The sequence below is a fragment of the Suncus etruscus genome, chromosome 2 (genome assembly GCF_024139225.1).
Source record: "Suncus etruscus isolate mSunEtr1 chromosome 2, mSunEtr1.pri.cur, whole genome shotgun sequence".
Taxonomy (NCBI): Eukaryota; Metazoa; Chordata; class Mammalia; order Eulipotyphla; family Soricidae; genus Suncus; species Suncus etruscus.
The window spans coordinates 153,415,496-153,435,573 of record NC_064849.1 but is presented as its reverse complement, the minus strand read 5'-3'; the positions used below and the strand labels follow the sequence as shown (position 1 = coordinate 153,435,573).

At 41.9% G+C, this 20,078-nt stretch overlaps 1 protein-coding gene across 1 annotated transcript in view; it reads right to left on the bottom strand.

Annotated features, from left to right (window-relative positions):
- The window catches only part of LNPEP (leucyl and cystinyl aminopeptidase), a 101,125-nt gene extending 81,831 nt beyond the window's left edge, over nucleotides 1-19,294 (bottom strand). The window contains exon 1 of the mRNA XM_049769115.1: nucleotides 19,222-19,294. Within this exon, the coding sequence (XP_049625072.1) occupies nucleotides 19,222-19,240 (19 nt within the window). The 5' untranslated portion in view covers nucleotides 19,241-19,294. The remainder of the gene's footprint in view (nucleotides 1-19,221) is intronic.
- Between the last annotated feature and the right edge of the window lie 784 nt (nucleotides 19,295-20,078).

Below are 20,078 nucleotides of genomic sequence, written 5' to 3'. Positions count from 1 at the left end.
CATTGGTGGTGTGAATGTTGCACTGATGAAGGGGGGTGTTCTCTTCATAACTGAAATCCAGCTACAATCATGTTTCTAATCATGGTGGTTAAATAAAAAAAAGAAAAAGAATTTTGGTGACAGACAGCTCGAGACTGAAGCAGGAATAAAGGAGGACAGACAGATAAGCAAATGCAGCTCAATACAGATTTTCATTATCACACAGGACTCAGTGCTTAAAGATGCCGCATATGCTGACCCATCTCAGTCCCAGGAGGAGAGCCCTTGAGCACTATGGGTGTAACCTGGGGGACCCCAGCACCCAAAGGTGAGTGGATAGTGAACCTAGGCTGCTTATCAAGTATTGCCAAGAGGGGTCTCCAGACTCCTGAGCAGCATTTGGGAGCCCTCTGCCCTCAAATAAATATAAATTAAACAAGAATTTAAAATAAAGATGTCATTTCCATCAGTAATGAAAGGAAATCTTCTACCTAAAAAAAAAAAAAAAAAAAAAAAAAAAAAAACAGGGCAGGGGCCAGAGTGATAGAACAGGAGTAAAGCACTTCCCTTGATTGCGGGCTGTCATGGGTTTGATCCCCGGCACAGATATGAGTCCTGCAAAGAGTTATTCCTGAGTACAGAGCTAGGAGTAAGCCTTGAGAGCACAGAGCCAGAAGGCCTAAGCACTGCTGGATATCTCTCCCAAATGAGCACCGAAAAGGTAAAAGTTGTGAGTTCACTAACGAAACATTTCAATCAAGCAATGCTCTTCTCATATTTCTGATAGTTCTCATGTCAAGTGCCTATTGCAGGACAGTGACTCCGTCTAAGCACTTATACTCCCAACCAAAGCAGGTGCGATATGTGGGGTGGGTCCAGGAGTGCTCCCAAACAATGCTCAGAGGCCTCAGGGCCACTGCCAGTGATATTCAGCTGACCAGGATGGCGTGACATGGGCTCAGTACATCAGTATACAAAACTTCAGTCAACCAGAGACTAAGTACCAGAGACTAAACAGAGCAAAGTACCAGAGACTAAATCACACTGTTATTTTAAAGTGCTAGACAAATGCAATTTATTCCACAAGGGTGTATGTGTGGTGACATAGGGGGATAGAACCCAGTTTCATGCATATAAGCCACGTACATGATTGCAGAGCTGGACATGAAATGTATTTTTCTTTGCCATTCTGATTTTTCATAAGATTTTAAAAGTTGTTCATTATGAGATCACATGAGAAGGACAAGTGACATAAGTCTCAAGTTCACAATTACAAGTTCACAATTAGGTTCACTCTTAGAGTCAAGGACACATACAAAGCTTTTCCAGACACAAACCATAATCATACAGTTGTGAATGTCCTAGTGTATATATTTTATCATTATTTTTTACTTTCATTTATAATACTTAAGATGCTAGCTCTGCAAAAATTAAGATTCACTGATTCATTTGAACTGGAGAAATGTTAAACATCAAGGATCTTCAATATATGTCAAAATCCTACATGTATTTTCACACAGTAACTCAAAAAGAATTTATCTTCAGAGTAACTGCATAAAGATATAGACACAAGTATGTTTCTAATGAGAAACTAAAGTATAAAAACGGAGGATAGGCATGTTTGTAGCTAACAAACATTAGGTAACCATAAAATTCACATCTTGGGACTGAAGAGATAGTACAGGTGGTGCTTGCCTTGCACATGGCTGACCCAAATTTGATCTTCAGCATCCCATATGGTCTCCAGAGCACTGACCAAAGTAAATTTGAGTGCAGAATCAGGAGTAATCTCTAAGCATCACTGGGTGTAAAATTCTCCCACTTCACTCTTCCCTCACCCTACAGACATAGAAAGGCTTCCAGAGTATAGTACCAAGAGAAATCAACTAGTCAAAAGCAATTTAAGGGAAAATGTTAACAGTGGTTATTTCTATAAGGTAGATATATTTTATCATTATTTTTTACTTTCATTTATAAAACAGGGGAAAACTCTTTTACATATCATACTTTTAATCTAAAGATAAATCGGTTAAGGAAAATATGATCAGCACTGCAAGGAGTGTTTAGTGAAATCCAGACTCTTGGCTCTAGAATAGAATCTAGCCATCATCTCCTAGGAATCTTCTGAATATGAGGTAGGGTTTCTACCTCTCCTAAATGAATCTATATTGGCCCAATTTCCTGGCTTTACTGGGTGGCAGACAGATGTGACACTCTGAAATTCCAATTCCTAAGTCTTGGGATACATGTTAATGTCTGCTGCATATCTTCTGAAGATCTGAGAACTCCAAAAGAAAGCTACACTCATCTCCTTGTAAATAAGAGAAGAACCGCAGAGAAAGACAAACCCATGTTACTACCAGATGATCAAGCAAGGCAACAAGAGATTATCCACCTTAAACTAAACTGCTATGACAGTAATTCCACAGAGGAAACAACAACTGAACCCAGTATAAAGGGCCAACCTACAAAATTCTGTGTGTATATGCAGGGTGGGGTGGGGGAATAGGGGAGTGGAATGAACTGTCACTTCTCTAAAACTGTTAAGCTTTGTGCTTTGTTGTGAAGTCAGAGATGCCTGATTTGCCCATCATCCACAGAAAATATTATTAATCCTCTGACCACACTATACACTAGCTTCAAAACTGTGTGTTTTAAAATGGGGTTCCTTGTAGAATTTGTAATTTAGATTTTCATTCAGACACAAGGACACTGGTGCTCAGTCACTCTTGCCCTCCTAATGAAAGCTGTAGGTTTTTTTCCTACAAGTTCAATGGCCTTGATGGACAAAACTTAACTTCTACTTTCCCATCAATGGACGGTAAGATCTGCAATGCGGTCCTAGAAAAAGGACCTGGTTAGACATGAACAAAGTGAAAGACTAAATTATGTGCACCAATACCATAACCATCCTAAAACCAGTGATAGAAACACTATTCACTGGAGGGTTTGTTTGTTTGTTTGTTTGTTTGTTTGTTTGTTTTGGGTCACACGCAGCAGTGCTCAGGGGTTACTCCTGGCTCTATGCTCAGAAATCACTCCTGGCAGGCTCAGGGGACAATATGGAATGCCAGGATTCTAACCACCGTCCTTCTGCATGCAAGGCAAATGCCCTACCTCCATGCTATCTCTCCAGCCCCCACTGGAGGGCTTTAATGTGGGATGAAGCAAGGAAGAACTCCCCTAGCACCAAATCCTCTATCCCCTGTCTTTGAGCAGGACACTTCACTTCTCCAAGCCCACTGAATTGTCTATTAAGAAGAAGAATGGTTGAATCCATCTCTAAGGTAAGGAGATTGAAATGGGGGATGTGTAAAGCAATGTGTGCTGAGCCTTGTACAGAATAATATTAAGGTTTTTTTTCGTTATTAATCAGCATTTTACATGTGCTGCTATAGGACATAAATGAAAAACCCTAAAGTTCTCTACAGGAAGTCAGAAAAGTGAAAGCACTTGCTATTAAGAGCACAGCCTCGTTTCAAGGCCCCCATTTTTGACTACAGTAATAAACCCTAAAGTACCACATGACAGACAGGGCTTAAAATAGCACAGAAAGGTCAAATTAGGTCCCACTTATCGCCTGCCAATCCTCCAAGGTGGTCACAGAGTTGCAAGACAGAGCCAGAGAAGAGGCCACAGAATGTGCCCTACATTGAGCAGGATTTTCACAAGACTCTCAGCTGCCTTAGTCCACTGTTCCCCATCCATCCTCCAAAAAAATGCACCCCCCCAACCAGGAGCCCAGACACTGCCACAGAGCCCCCATGGTAAAAAAAAAAAAAAAAAGTGCTATTCCATGGGGCATGGTTTTCCTGGCAGCCTCATCACTGTCCTACATTCTCCATGACCTTCCCTGTACCCGTTCATCACTGTCCCATGCCCTTCCTGGCACCCCTCATCACTGTTCTATATTCTCATGGCTCTCCTGGTACCCCTCATCATTGTCCCAAGTTCTCCATGACCCTCACAGCACTCCTTATTACTGTTCCATCACGTGCAAAAGGACTGGGTTTTCTCCCACTCTCATTACAATCATGGCATTATCCAAATACAACATGGTGCCATTTTACTGAAATTGAACTTGACATCATTGTTAAAAAACTTGGAACTTTTCTAGAAATACCTTCTTCCTCCCTCTCACCCAACCCTGCAATTGTTGAGTTTTATGAGCAATCAACAGTTGTTACTCAGTGCTATTCAGCTTGTTAGTGAAAATGGGCCGGAGAGATAGCATGGAGGTAAGGCGCTTGCCTTTCATGCAGGAGGTCATCGGTTCGAATCCCGGCGTCCCATATGGTCCCCTGTGCCTGCCAGGAGCAATTTCTGAGCCTGGAGCCAGGAATAACCCCTGAGCACTGCCGGGTGTGACCCAAAAACCACAAAAAAAAAAAAAAAAAAAAAAAAAGAAAATGAGCGGAATCAACATCTTCATTGCTTCCGGTTTTAGACCTGAACTTCTCCACATGAAGATAGGAAGTGAAACCTTTGTGAGTGAATTTAACGAAACTAAACTCAGCTGGGTGACACTGAAGAGAACCACTTTCTCAGGCCTACAGGAAGTGGTAGAGCAACCTCTGAGAAGTCACTGTTTTTGCTCAGTGGCAGACATCTTCTGAAGTGAGTCTTTTTCAGATCACACAATATCTTTTTTAAAAAATTACTTCTTGGGGGCCGGAGAGATAGCATGGAGGTGGGTGTTTGCCTTGCTTTCAGGAGAGTGGTTCAAATCCCAGCATCCCAATCCCATATGGTCCCCCAAACCTGCCAGGAGCGATTTCTGAGCCTAGAGCCAGGAATAACCCCCAAATGCTGCCGAGTGTGACCCAAAAACCAAAAAAAAAAAAAAATTACTTCTTGGGGCCAGAGCAGTGGCGCAGGTCTGGCATGCGAACACTAGCTTAGGACAGTCTGCTGTTCAAGCCCCTGGCATCCCATATGGTCCCCCAAGCCAGGAACAATTTCTGAGTGCATAGCTAGGAGTAACCCCTGAACATCACCAGGTGTGGCCAAAAATGAACAAAAAAAATTGCTTCTTATATGGTCACTGTGTAAAATTACAAAGTTATTTGTGATTGGATTTTGGGAATATAATGTTTCAACACCAATCCCTTCACCAATGTCCACTTCTCTCCACCAATGCAAATCCCATCCCCAACACATACACCAGTCGGCTTCTACAAGAGGTGCTTTAGATTACAAACAGCTTAACATTATCTACTTGTTCAACAACTAAAATAACAAGAAATGCTACCAGTTATCATGCCATTCAAATTACCTTTGCTTTAAAATAATGTAAGAAGACCTACAATTCATATCTTAAGTTTTATGCTATATAATAAAATTAACTTTCGAACGCTTTAAGACAAAATCTGAAACATAAAAATCATTGCAGGCAACAGAGGAGTTGACTGTTCAAGATTAAGAATTTCACCCATGATCTCAGACAAAACAGTCATCAGACCAGATATGATTCAAAAAGTCTCCTTTCTTTTTAAGGGAGAAATTGCTTGTGTTAACAAAGGTTAAATTTTAAAAAATACTAGGGTTGGGGTGACTGCTCAAAAGTTTGGAGAGCATGCTTTATATATGGGTTCTGAGTGAGACGCCTGGAATCACACAGCTCCCCAAATACCTCAGGGAGTAACTCAAGCACTAGTGGGTTTGGCTTCCCTGAAACAAGACATGTATGTCTGCTGTCTCCTTTCTTCTTTCTGTAATACTACCTGGGTCTTGGTATAGTACAGTGTATTGGGGTTAAAAACATCTGTATAAATAATAATATGAAATGGTTCTGTAATATACAAACCTGCTTATTAATTAAAAAATTCTCTAATGCAAATAATTTTTAAAGCCTAAGGTTCAGAGTGATGCACAGTGAGTAGGGCATTTGCCTTGCATGTGGATGACCCAAGTTTGATCCCTGGTATTCCATACAGTCATTTATTTGGATTGCAAGTAGTAATTTCTGAGCACAGAGTCTGGAGTAACCCCTGAGCATCACCGAAATGTGGCCCAAAAACAACAAAACAATTTTGTTTAAAGCCTAAACACATTTGGTCATCACCAAGGAAATGAACTTTACTATTATTTGTTTATAAATAGTAAGCTCAAGGTCTGGGCTAATACAGGAAATTTCATCACCCATACTTCTTAAATTTTCAGATTCAAGAAATTCAATAAAATTCAAATTCAAGAAATTCACACATTCACACACACACACACACACACACACACACACACACACACAACTGTTCAAAGAAAGTAAAGAAAATCTTGGTACCAATTAGAAAACAAGTCCCTTATGACATATTAGGCAGTGTTAGCTCTAATTACCACAGGCCAGAAGATGAAACAAACACTGAATATGTGTGTTCTTAGAGATCACTGTGTTGGTACAATATGTATACCATATGCTACACAAATGTTTTTCTATCTCTGTGTAATCAATCATGTTTAGAGACTATGTGAAAAGATCTTACAATTCGGTAATTGGTAAAAGTTTGAATAGCCACTTCTCAAAGGAAGATAACAACCCAAAACAAAACCCAAATAAATGAAAAGCTGTTCAATAAGTAGACCACCAGAAAATGAAATTAAAACCACTCTGAAACCACAGCCCTCTGATTGGCTAAAGTTACAAATATTAATAATATCAAATTATGACCTCAATGTAAGGATTAGGTCTCCTATATACTGCTCATGGAAATGTGTAATAATAAACTACATTTGGAAAAGAGCTGATATCTACCAGATGACCAACCAATCAACTCCTAGGTATTTTACTCTAGATACACAAAGACTTGTTCTAGAATGTTCATGGCTATGTTGTTAATAATCATCCCACAAATATCCATCAAGAAAGAGAGACAAATTATAGGACAGAGATTCAATGGTATACTATTTAGTATTTTTCAAAAAGCAAAGGCAAAAAAATAGTGACTGATATAACACAGATGAATTTCAAAATAAAATTAGCAAACTGAGTTAAAGAATTCAGGTAAAAAAAATAAAAGAAAGAATATGATTTCATCTGTCTGAAGTCCCTGGTTCAGTTTGTACAAAATTCTAGAAAATACAAGCTATTCTATAGTAACAAAAGGTTAGTACAGCAAAATAAATTATAAAGTATAACAAATATGGGGCTAGAGAACAGGATAACTTGTACAGTATGTCTGTTTTGCTCTGACTTTAAGTTGAAAATATAACCCTAAGAGTAAGGATATGCAGAACTTGCCTTGTACACAGCTGACTCGGGTTTGATCGCAGCATCCCATACGGTCCCCCACGCCCACTATGAGTGATTTCTTAGTGCAGAGCCAGAAATAACCCTAAGTAGCAAGGGATGTGATCCAAAAAAACAAACAAGCAAGCAAGCAAAAGGGATATGCAGAACTGTTTTTAATTAGACAAAGGCCATTTGAACATAAGATTCCAGGCCTTTGCTCTGCAATTACATTTTGTCCACTCAAAAAAGAAAGCCCTAAGGGTCTATTGTTTCAGAGGAAAGGGCTCCTAAACTCATTCTCGGTTAAGTTAGGAAACCTGACAAAGCCCATTGAATGTTTGAATCAGGAGGGACAGGCATAGCTCCTATGTGCTAAAGTGACTAACAACCAGAATGAGTACATTAACTGTATGTCTTATTTTGGAGGTAAGAGGATTAAAGTTCTTACTGATAAGTTTAGTTTTGAATTTCACATGTTCAACTATCTCTCTTTTACATGCCAGGACACAATAATAACTTCTAGGTGAGTTTTAACACCGTTAACAACTTTAATACGAATAAGCCTACTGTAGGTACTAGCAACAATTTTATTTATTCTACAACACACATGGTAATCGAAGGTTTGGCAGACTTAAAAATGAGCTGATGGGGCCGGGCGGTGGCGCTAAAGGTAAGGTGCCTACCTTGCCTGCGCTAGCCTTGGACGGACCGCGGTTCGATCCCCCGGTGTCCCATATGGTCCCCCAAGCCAGGAGTGACTTCTGAGCACATAGCCAGAAGTAACCCCTGAGCGTTACCGGGTGTGGCCCAAAAACCAAAAAAAATAAAAAAAAAATAAAAATGAGCTGAGGAGCATGTCTTATCCTTAAAAATAAAAATATAAATTTACAAGCACTAGCAAGAAATTGCTTCCAGCTAAGAATTAGGAACAAATTTTGCCACTACGACACATTTAAAATAATTAATCAGGGAACCAAAACAATAGCATAGTAGGTAGGGGGTTTGCCTTGCACACAGCTGACCCAGGTTTAATCCCAAGCATCCTATATGGTCCCCTGAGCCTGCCAGGAGTAATTTCTGAGCACAGAACTAGGAGTAATCCCTGAGCCCAGTCGGGCGTGGCCCCAAAACAAAAACAAACAAAATTAATCATTTGTAATTTTCACCACATATTTGGAATATAATAAAAACTAAGATATAGATATGGCTTGCTCTTAAAAGTTTCTCAGAAATTAATATTTTGATTTTTTAAAATATACATCTGAAGAGGAATCACATGCAACAAGAACCATAAAAGTGTTGGAAATGACAAAATCATGAATTGTAATCAATAAAACATTCTGCAACATGCATTTTTCATACAAATGGAAACAACTCCCTTCATTTCATTTTATTTTGTGGAATAAATAAACATTCTATTTTTTTTTAAGATTTCGGGTCATAATCAGAAGTTCACAGGGTTTACTCTTGGTTTTGTGGTAAAGCATTTACTTGCCTTGCATATGTTGAGGCCCTAGACTTGAGTCCCAGTAAACACAAACACACAATATATAGAAAAGTTACAGAAAAAGAAAAAGTACACTGAAGTTCAAACTTCCTTGGGGGTGAAAAGAAGAGAAAACGCACTAGGGGTTAAGGGTCCACACAAGTTCGCTGAGGGAAACTGGGAGTAAGCCCTAAGCATAGCTGAGTACTGCCTACTGTACTCTCCCAAAGGAAAGCCCTCTAGATTGATGCAGGGACACAGCTCAGTATTAGAGCATTTTCTTGGTCATGTGAGGCCTGGTTTCAACTCCTGGCAGCCCCCTGGGGGACAAAGACAGGGGAAAGGACACAATATTCTAGATCAACAGTAGATCAACAACTGATCAACAACTGCTATCAAAATGTCTGTAGTGGAGTTGTCTGGATGGGTCTCCCTCACCATTACTGAGGTGGAATATCTGCAGGTGCTGGCCTGTTCACCACACACCACTCAGCTCCTTCAGGAACTGGGCAGCAAAGTACAGCCAATGGCCAATGACTCACTCCAGATGCCGCTGGTTTCCCTGGAAAGTTCCCAGAACAGCCAGTGCCCAGAAAAGAGGGCACAGCTGCTCTGTATCATGGATCACCAGAGTCACTGATAGGACTAGGCCTCGCAGCCTTTATCCTACAATCTGGTCAACATAGATACCACTCCTGTTTCTAAAGCCCCAAATACTGTCTGTGTGAGAGAAAAATAAAATCCCAAGCCTGAGACTCCTAGTAAAGTGAAGCAGGGACATAAATGACTTGAATTCATAGCAGAATCTCACAACCAAACGTGTAGCCAAGTTAAAATCAATCAGCAAGAGTGACCATAGGGCGTCAGATTCACTAGCAGAAATAGGAATTCACGGTGAAACTAGCTTTTGAAGCTTCCTACGAGGTAAATAACAAAATGGCTATGAACTTAAACGCATTTCATACATTTCTGATTGCATTCCAATGCCTGTGAAATACAGGCCTTGTTACCGGTCAATAAACATATTCTCACTCTATGCCTTCACATGAACACTACTTCTTTGAGTTCTAAATTCCTAACTATTTCAACCCCACCTAACAGTCAAAATATACTTGATAAGTTACCTAAGGTGAAACAAGACGTACTTGTCTTAATGATGAAGGGCTGAACATTACATTTGCTGAAAGAACCAGAGGAGCAAATCTAGGCCAGAATTAAATGGGACAGAGCATTGAATTGTCTGTTTCTGTACAGGCAATGCTCCCTGAAAAGTGTTACAGAAGTGCATGTCAGTAAGGATCCAGGCAAAGACTATTTATTCCTCACTGCCCTTCAGCTTCAAGGAACAACCAAGATCATTTGCCCCTCAGTTTTCAGTATCTCACAATGTTGTAAATAGTCTGAGCGAGCATGTCACCTTAGACCTCTGCTAAAAATCAGAAAATATTTTCAGTCTCCTAGTACCTGGGGATATACATGCTTCATGACAATATTCTTTTAAAAACAAAAACAAAACTTCAAGTGGCTAAAGTTCAGGAGCCCGACTTTGAAAGCAGTGATTGTAGCTATTCTTCAATATTATGCTATTTTAGGCAGTAACTACAAAATGAGACAGAACCACAGATAGTTCCAAAATGACACCTGAGAGGAAGGATGTGGAGTGGGTTCTAGGCTTTCCCAAGGACAATTTTTCCTAGAGAAGATAGCCTGTTCATTCAAATGCCCAGTTCAAACACTGACTCTGAGGAGGTAAGACCTGGGTAGATAGTTGCTGCCATCCAATTTGCTCCAACTTTAGGAATTAAGTTCAGAACAAGTCGGGAAACAGCGAAGGCACACTTTACCATAATTAATTGAGAGGGGGTCCAATTTTACAAATTATTTTCTCTTTGAAAGGTATCAAGGACTGATCAGGTTAAATTCTCCAGTACTCCCGTATGGTACTCCAAGCACTCCAGTAGTAATTCCTCATCCCAGAGCCAGGAGAAAACACTGTATGCCTGGTATGATTCCTCAAATAAACAAACAAACAAACAAACAAACAAACCCTAAAATACTTATTAATTGAAGCAGTTTAAAACAATATCCAAAAATTTCCAATTCATACTGTTTTTCATCTCTGACCTCCATTCCTGACTCTTCCAAAGAAGAATGAATGAAGCAAGGAGACAAAAATATTAGTTTGGTCAATAATTTTTTTGAGTTGGTGATAAGAAATGAATAAAAACTAGATATAAGGATATAGTTTAATCATTTTATATAAAGCATAATATAAAATAAAGATAGCCCAAAAATGTAAAAAGGAAAAATTACCCCCCAAAAAAACTTTTTTTTTTTAGTTTTTGGGCCACACCCGGTGACTCTCAGGGGTTACTCCTGGCTATGAGCTCAGGAGTCACTCCTGGCTTGGGGGACCATATGGGACGCCAGGGGATCGAACTGCGGTCCATCCTAAGCTAGCGCTGGCAAGGCAGACACCTTACCTCTAGCGTCAACACGCCAGCCAAAAAAAAAAAAAAACTTTGAACTCCAATATGATCTAGTTTCAAAAAGGGAAACCAAAGCTTTCCTAAAAAGTCTCAGACAAGGGCCAGAGAGATAGCACCACAATTAGGACATTTGCCTTGCACATAGCTGACCCAGGTTCGATTCCTGGGACCCTATATGGTATCCTGAGCCTTGCCAGGAGTGATCCATGAGCAGAGAGCCAAGATTAAATACTGACTCCTGTGAGGTATGCTTAAAAACCAGGTCTTATGTAAAATGTCTTATACTCTTTCAGAGCCCCTCTCTTTCTGTCTTTCAGAGCCCCTCTCTTTCTATGGAGTGAAATAAATACACACAGGCATATGCATATATATATTTATTTTCTTGGGTTGTTTCTTGCAATGGAATATAGAATCAAAGAAAAATCTATGGGCTGGAGCGATGGCACAGCGGCAGGGCATTTGCCTTGCAAACGGCTGACTCAGGAAGAACCATGGTTTGATACCCCAGTGTCTCACATGGTCCTCCAAGCCAGGAACAATTTTTTTTTGAATATCTTTATTTAAATACCTTGATTACAAATATGATTGTAGTTGGGTTACAGTCATGTAAAGAACATCCCCCTTCACCAGTGTAACATTCCCATCACCAATGTCCCAAGTGCATAGCCAGGAGGAACCCCTGAGCATCACTGGGTGTGGCCAAAAAAAATCTAGAATATACAATATACAAAGTTTTAATAGTAATATTGAACATTAACAATTCAAAACCACTGTCAATTACCCAGAAAAAAACACTCTAAAATTCATTCTAAATGACACCACGATAAAGCATCAGGTCAATATATGAAGCATGCTTCTTCATGGACTAAATAATACAGATAAACAGAATAGACCATTAAAAACATTTGGTTCTTTTATCCTTATTATTGCTGTATAGAAGTGACAAAAACCCTCCAAAAGATAGGCCATTTTACATAGAAAGGAGTCAAATAAATTAAATAAATATATAAAAAAATTTTAATTAATTTTTATCCTTTTCAATTTCTTTTTCCTTGCCTAGAACACATTATTTAGTATATGAAAAATTCTGCGTGTATATATGTGTACATCAAACTTGTCCATTAATATTTACAATATTTGCAAAAGTGTGTGTGTTTATGTGTGTATGGAGAGGGCATGATTAGGCACAGGACCTCATACATGCAAAGCATTAGCCCTCTTGCCAAACCCTATCCCCTTATACAGAATTTAAATTTTTTTTTTTTTTTTTTTTGGTTTTTGGTTTTTGGGTCACACCCAGCAATGCTAAGGGTTTACTCTTGGCTCTACGCTCAGAAATCGCTCCTGGCAGGCTCGGGGGACCAGATGGGACACTGGGATTCGAACCACCATCCTTCTGCATGAAAGGCAAACACCTTACCTCCATGCTATCTCTCTGTTCCCGAGAATTTTGTTTTTGTTTTTTGGGCCACACCTGGTGACACTCAGGGGTTACTCCTGGCTATGCACTCAGAAATTGCTCCTGGCTCAGGGGACCATATGGGATGCCAGGAGATTGAATCTCCGTCCTTCCTAGGTCAGTCGCGTGCAAGGCAAATGCCCTACTGCTGGCACCACTGCTCCGGCCCTAAGGATTTAACTGTTTTACCCCTCATAATGTAGATTTCAGATTGCTTAACTATCCTTAAACATATCTAAGACTTAGGAATAAAAGTAACTAAAATTGTCAAAGGTGCCACATATTTATATTAAACTCTTGGACAAATCTATAGTGTTGCAAATACCTTTACTTTAACTTCCATCATTCAAGTATTTTAAGCCAACAGTATTCTGGATACAGTGCCCAAATATTTTAAGCCAACAATCACCCCTCATTTATGATGAACTACACCATTATATAGAGGATTTTCTAGAGAATGCTTTGGAGTTAACTATCTTGATCAGTAAGTCAACCTGGTAGATGGAACCTTAGCTGAATTAGAACAATGAACTGTTTCGTGGAACCTGGGGTGACGGCAAGTTGACTGCCAATGACTGCCTTGCAAGTGCAAATCACAGGTCAAGTTGCCACTTATGGACTTGTGTCCAAGAAGCCAGACCCTCCTGACCCCAGCCAGACGATGTAAGCAGCACCAGGAGTTAAGAACCCTGCAGGCATACACCTGAGTACCTCGGCTAGATGGCATGTCTTGGCGAAAAGCACCTGATGACCAGTGAGCCTGGGATACAGATACACATATTCTGGGATACAGAATACACAGATGTGAGCACTGAGTCTGGGAGAGCAGAGTCTGAAAGTGCACAGGTGTGAACACTGAGCCTGGAAGTGCGCAGGTGTTAGCACTATGCCACGGAGTGCTAATCCACTGAGTGCTTTGCTGAGGGTGTGGGCAATGTAGGCAGGTATTGATTAACACAGCCACTTTTACAACAAAGAGAAAGGGGAATACAAAAGGAAGCTGGACAAAAAGAATTATTTTGCAGTATTATCCTTTAATAAATATTTTATTAAACATTATTTGTTAATTTATTATTTATAACTTTAAAATAGTTTTTACATGATTCATCAGACTAATAAAATACTGGGTACAGAATAAATAGTCTTAAACTGTAACATATACTCTTGTAGTGGTCCTCAAACTATGGCCCGCGGGCCATATATTGTATTTGTATCTGTTTTGTTTCTATAGTAAAAACAAAACTTATGAACGAATTCTTATGCACACTGCATATATCTTATTTTGCAATGAAGAAACAAAACAGATACAAATACAATATGTGGCCTGCGGGCCATAGTTTGAGGACCACTAAAACAATCACACATGGGTTACAACAATAACTTGACTTAGAGAAGAATACTCTCCCAGAGCACAAGTTACTGTCACTTTCACAGCACAGTGAAGTGTTGTCATGCATCTGTAAAATCACTTTTAACTTCTTCTTTTCACCTTTTGAGTTAATCAGCACCAGTACTCTTAATTATATCAACCCTGACCCTCAGATGATTTATGTTAAACTCTGACTAATAAAAGTGGCAAGGAAAGCAGCAGAGAGCCAGAAGCTTGGCTTGCTCAGTAAGATCCAAAATGCTGTTCAACAAATGGCCAACACGCATTTTTTCCTGTGACTCTGGTTTCTTATTTGAAACTGCAAGCCAAGACCCCACAGCGGGGTCAAAGTGAAACTCCTCCATTCCTCGATTTCCAATGCTTAGGAGACACTGAAACTGCTGCTGCTCCCTAGGAAAACTATAGTCCTGAAACACGTGGGTATACTTGGATTATGGAGAGCACTGCAACAAGTCACAGAAGTACTTTTGCTTCATAATACCAATACTGTCATGGAAAACAGAAGCATGATGAAGGGCTACAGTCCAGGTTCAAATCCAGCACCACATGATCCAAAGCAACCCCTGCTCACGAGAATTAGTCTGAAGCAGCCCCTACCCCAAGCACTGCTGGGTGTGACTCAGTAAAAAAATAATAAATAAAAATCTGTCTTGGTATTTTCTTGCCTTTTAAGACAATCTCTCTTCCTCCTTCTGACTCTTTGTTTGCCTGCCTGCCTGCCTGCCTCTGTCTGTCTGTCTGTCTGTCTGTCTGTCTCTTTCTCTCTCTCTCTCTTTCTCTCTCTTTCTCTCTCTCTCTCTCTCTCTCTCTCTCTCTCTCTCTCTCTCTCTCTCACACACACACACACACACACACACACACACACACAGCAACACTCAAGGGTTATTCCTGGTTTTGCATTCAAGAATTACTTTTGGCAGTATTTGGGGACTATATGGGATGCCAGGAATTAAAGCCAGTTTGGCCAAGTGCAAGGCAAGAGTCCTATCCACTGTACTAACTCCCCAGTCCCTTTATTACTTTTCTTTTAATCAGCATGAAAACAAACCTAGATTTTTCTATTTCTTTTCATGAGATTGATTTAACTAATGACAGGTTTCTGCTTAATGGATGGAAGTGGCATTCAGAAAAAGGTGTCTGGAGTCTGGGGAGATCTAGACTGATCCCCAGAAAGAAATATTGTCCATCCCAAATCCCTCTAAGAGTGATCCCTGAGCCAGGAGTAAAGGCCAAACAGTTGCTCCTCACCAGGAATAAGGCCTGAGTACTGCTAGGGGTGGCACAAAAAAACAAAGATCATCTTTGCATTACTGAAAGGGTGCCACCTGGAGTCTTTTCTGTAATAATTTCCTCATAGCTAGTTTTTCTTGGTCACACATTTTTTTTAATTGCCTCCCCAATCATATCCTCTGAGCCAAATTCTTAAGGACCATCTACAGAAAGATGAGTTACTGATTTTTAGTAGTTTCTGAAATGCACCATTTGTTGATCTTGTTTTGGAAGAGTTTTAAACAAACATAAAGAACTTTGTCATCATACTTTCTACCTCAAAATTCAACTGGTTTCTAGATATAGCCTCACACTTTGACTATTAAATTGTTAACACACCTTTTTTTTTTTTTTTTTTGTCGTTTTTTGTTTGTTTTTTGGGGCCACATCCGGCAGCACTCAGGAGTTGCTCCTTTTGCTTTATGCTCAGAAATCATTCCTGGCAAGTTCCGGAATCATATGGGATACCTGGGATCAAATCCAGTAGGCCATATGCAAAAGCAAATATCCTACTTGTTGTACTATCACTTCAGCCCCAAAACTGTTAACATCTATATATTCCTATTTCTCTTAACTAAGTAAAAAATATCCAAAAAATTAGGATAAAGCAACATTTAACTATTTTATCAAAGAGAAAAAAACATGATCTTCCACTTCTTAGAGTGTTTTTCCTCAATGTAACCTACCATAGAATAAAAGAAAAATAGTTTTAACAGGTGCTAATTTTTTTAAAAGTATACCTATAAGATAGCTGTTGCTTTTAAGATAAGAAGCTAAAAGTCCCAATTTAGTGCTATATTAACAACCAAAAAAAATCTACTTTGTTGTCCAGACTTTTCACTTTGGAAGTTGGGAAATACTTTAAACTAGATGCCAATCTGGGAGGGAAAAAATTTTGTCCAACAGGAAAGTCACTCCTGGTTGAATATGTACAAAGTGTAAGAGACTTCTAAGAGACTTTGCCCATATGAATAAAGTGACGAACTTCCAGTGACACGTTTAGTTCCAGAACTTTCCTTCACATGCCACTGCTCTTCCTCTCCAGATTTATTTCATACAACAAACACCTCAAACTATAAAGCACAGGCAGGGAGGCCCTAGGCAGTGGGATACATGTGTATAAGTTTGGATAAATGGAAGAAATGCAGTATAAGACACATTCCTCTATTAGCAGGGAAAGAAGACACCCTCTATCTACCAACATGCTTCCCAAATCTGACCTGCTCTCTTAGTATAGTTTTCATAGGCACTCGACCTGAAGTTACAAACTCCCAGGTGCAATCCAGACCTCCTCATACTTTGAGGATAAGTCCTAATTTTTATAAATTCTTTAGCACAAATTTAAATTAGTCTCAAAACACACCAAACTCTGCAAGCAGATGAAGACAAATAGAGACAGACATCCATCAAAGAATTACTTATTCTAGTTCATTACCTAGCCCTTTTTCTTTTTCTAGCTTTTGGCAATACACAAATCACTATCTCCTAACAGTTCCCCTCAACCTGCCTGGCAGGAGATGACGGTGCCATGCCAATTATGCGTTCTGGGCCCACACACCTCCCCATGAAACAGTAGCCCCCCCTCCCCCGTCCCCATGACCCAGAACTACACTGACATCCGGTCTTAAGAGTAACAGTCTCCTAAGGGCAAGACCAAAATATCTACAAAGCTTAACAGGAAGCCATGGCCACAGGATCCTTGCCAAAACTCCTGCCCTAGGTCTGTGTATGAAATAGGTTACACACAGTTAGTTACCTGGAGACAGTAACACAGAATGTTAATCAGAAGAATGTCTCCTCATCGGGCAGAGCAGTACCCAAGAAAATGGAGCCATACCAGCAGCAACTCTTTTGGTTTTGGGTTTTTTTATTGGGAGAGGAGGATCACATTAATGGTTCTCAGGGCTTACTTTTGGCTCTGTGCTTAGGTATCTATCACTCCTGGTGGGCTTCAAGAACCATATACAGTGCTGAGCACTGAAACTGGGTTGGCAGTGCACAAGGCAAATAAATGGCATCCCCCTGTGCTATCTCTCCACATAGACATTTTGACAGAAAACAGGCAGAGTACAGGAAGTAGTCAATTACATGGGTATTGAAAGCTTATCTGAGAACTGAAACTAAATTTTGGCCTCCCATACAAATAAATGTATGTCAAAGGGTAAAACTACCAGCAAAAATAATTCCAACAGCCGTGCTTGCGGTTTTGGATGATTAAAATTGCTGGGTTTTTTTTTTTTTTAACTAAACTCTCACACTTGTTTCTATCTACATGAACATGCAGGAAAGTTTAAGTGTGAAAATTTTTACTAAAAGAAGATGAACGTGGGCCTGAGAGCCAAGAGGGGTAAGGCACTAGACTTGTGGAACCTGGTTTCATCCTGGGCACCACAGAGCCCCACCACATAGTCCCCCAAGTCCTACCAAGAGTGACCCCTGAGCACCACTGGATGTAGCCCAGAAACAAAAACAGGAAGAGGTTGACTACACAGCTAAAGCCAATTTCAAACTTGACTGCTCCTGCAATCATCAATGTGTGCAGATGCCACCAAACTAGCAGAATTAAGTGAGAGAACTGGGCCATGGATCTTTGTACCCAGAAGGATTCCTTATAAACACACAGTCGACTACAGCGGGTCTTGTTCGGAGACACCAGCAAATTGCAAAGCTCCTCTTCAGTGAGCTCTAAGGACCAATCCTTAAACACGAAAGGCACAGCAAACGTGGAAACTAACTTCTTGGCTGACTTTAGAAGTTAGAGTTTCTATTCTTTTACTAGAGGAGAAGCAAAAGGTCTGAGCCACAACGAACACAGAGGAAAGCTCCTCTGTCCCTCCATAGCAGACAGACAAGTCTGGAAGAGAAAGGGGACAGACTGAATCCAAGTCTCTACCTGGAGAATCAAGACCTGATTCTCTCCTTCCTCCTCTCTAGACTTTCCCTAATTACTTCTAGAGGCACAGAGGGGTGGAAACGCCCCTGAGGTCTCCAGTATGCTATGGGTGCTGGCTCAGAGAGGGGTGGCTTGTCCCAGGGAAGCTGAGAGTCGGCTCAGTTGTGAGACTTGCAAACCCGGGGGCTCAGGAAGACCCTTGGAAAGCACCTCCGGTTGTCCCAAACACTGTTTCATTAATATTTATCAGGAGGGCACACTCAGCAGTGCCCAGGGCTTGCTTCTGGCTCAATGCTTGGGGGTGGGGGGTCACTCCTAGAGGGCTCAGGAACACCCTGCCTGCGGCACTGCCTCTCCAACCCCAACCTTCACTTTCTCCAGAAACACTAGACTAGACGGTCTTTCCTGCCTCCAGTGTCCCCAGCTGCGCCAGTGGTTTGGGCTGTGCCAAACCTTTGGAAGGAAAGTCTGGGACGCACTGAGCGAGCACAGGACGCATGGGCGCCTTCGGAGGGCTTGAGGATTGGAGTGATCTAGGGGTGCGTGCCTCCTCTCCGGGATGACGAGGGACCGCAAGAACCCCCAGAGGAGAGCGAGAGGAAGCCCCGGCCTTGCACCCCAAGACCGGACTCGACGCACCGACGATCGTGGCGCTCCAGGCCCGGGCTCGGGGCTGTGGGGTTCGGACTCCGGCCCCGGCCAGGGGGGAGCTGCTGCGGTTCGGTTCTCGGTTGCACCCTGCAGCCTGGATCCGACGGAGACGCTCCGGGGCCCCGGCCGAGCGCTCGGAGGCGGCGAGTGCGGCCACCGGTGGAGCGCGCAGGGCGCCCCAACTTTCCGCGCGGCCGCCCGAACTTCACCCACCCCCGGCGAGGGAGGGGTCGTGGCGATCGGGGCTCCCCCGGGGGCCGGGGACCCACCGCCCTGCTCGGCCCAGCTCCGAGGCGCGGACCCGCCCCGATCCCCCAGCAGCCGCCCGCCCGCCCGCCCGCCCGCCCGCCCCGGCCCGGCCGACCCAGCCGCGCACTCACCGTGCGGGAAGGGCTCCATGGCGCTCCCGCCGCGGCAGCTCCAGGCCCGAGCGCCCGCCCGCGCCGACTGAGCTCCGACTCCGGCCGAGGAAGCGGCCCCGCCGACTGAGCATGCCCAGCGCCGCGCCGAGGGCGGCCGGGGAGGCGGCGCGGGGAGGCGGCGCCGCTCCGGGTCTTCGCGGCGGCCGCGGGAAAAGCCGGCCGGGTCCCGGGGACCAAAACGCCTCCGTCGCCGCGCGATTGGCTCCCGGGTCTGTCCGTCCGCGTTGGGGGCGGGACAGTGGGCGTGTCCCGGAGCCCGGCCCCGCCCCCGCGGAGGAGGCCTGCGGCGAGGATGCTCCGAGGGACCCGCCGAGCTTCTATCTATCTGCTCGGTCCACGACCCGGACAGGTGGCGCCGCGGTAGGGCGTCGGCCTCGCGTGCGCTAGACTAGGATGGACCGCGGTTGGTTCCCCCGGCGTCCCTTAGGGTCCCCCCGAAGAAGCCAGGAGCGACTTCTGAGTGCACAGCCTGGAGGAACCCCTGAGGATCAAACGGGTGTGGCCCCCCCCCAAAACAAAATTAAAATAAGATAAGATAAAAAAATAACATAAAATCAATAAATAATAAATAAAATAAAAAAGTAAAAATAATAAAATAAATTTAAATTAAATAGAATTAAAATACAATAAAATAATAATAAAAATAAAAATAATAAATTAAATCAAAATACAATAAATAAATAATAATAAAAATAAAAATAATGAAATAATTTTAAATTAAATCGAATTAAAATACAATAAATAAAATAATAAAAATAAAAATAATAAAATAAATTTAAATTAAATCGAATTAAAATAAATAAAATAATTCAATG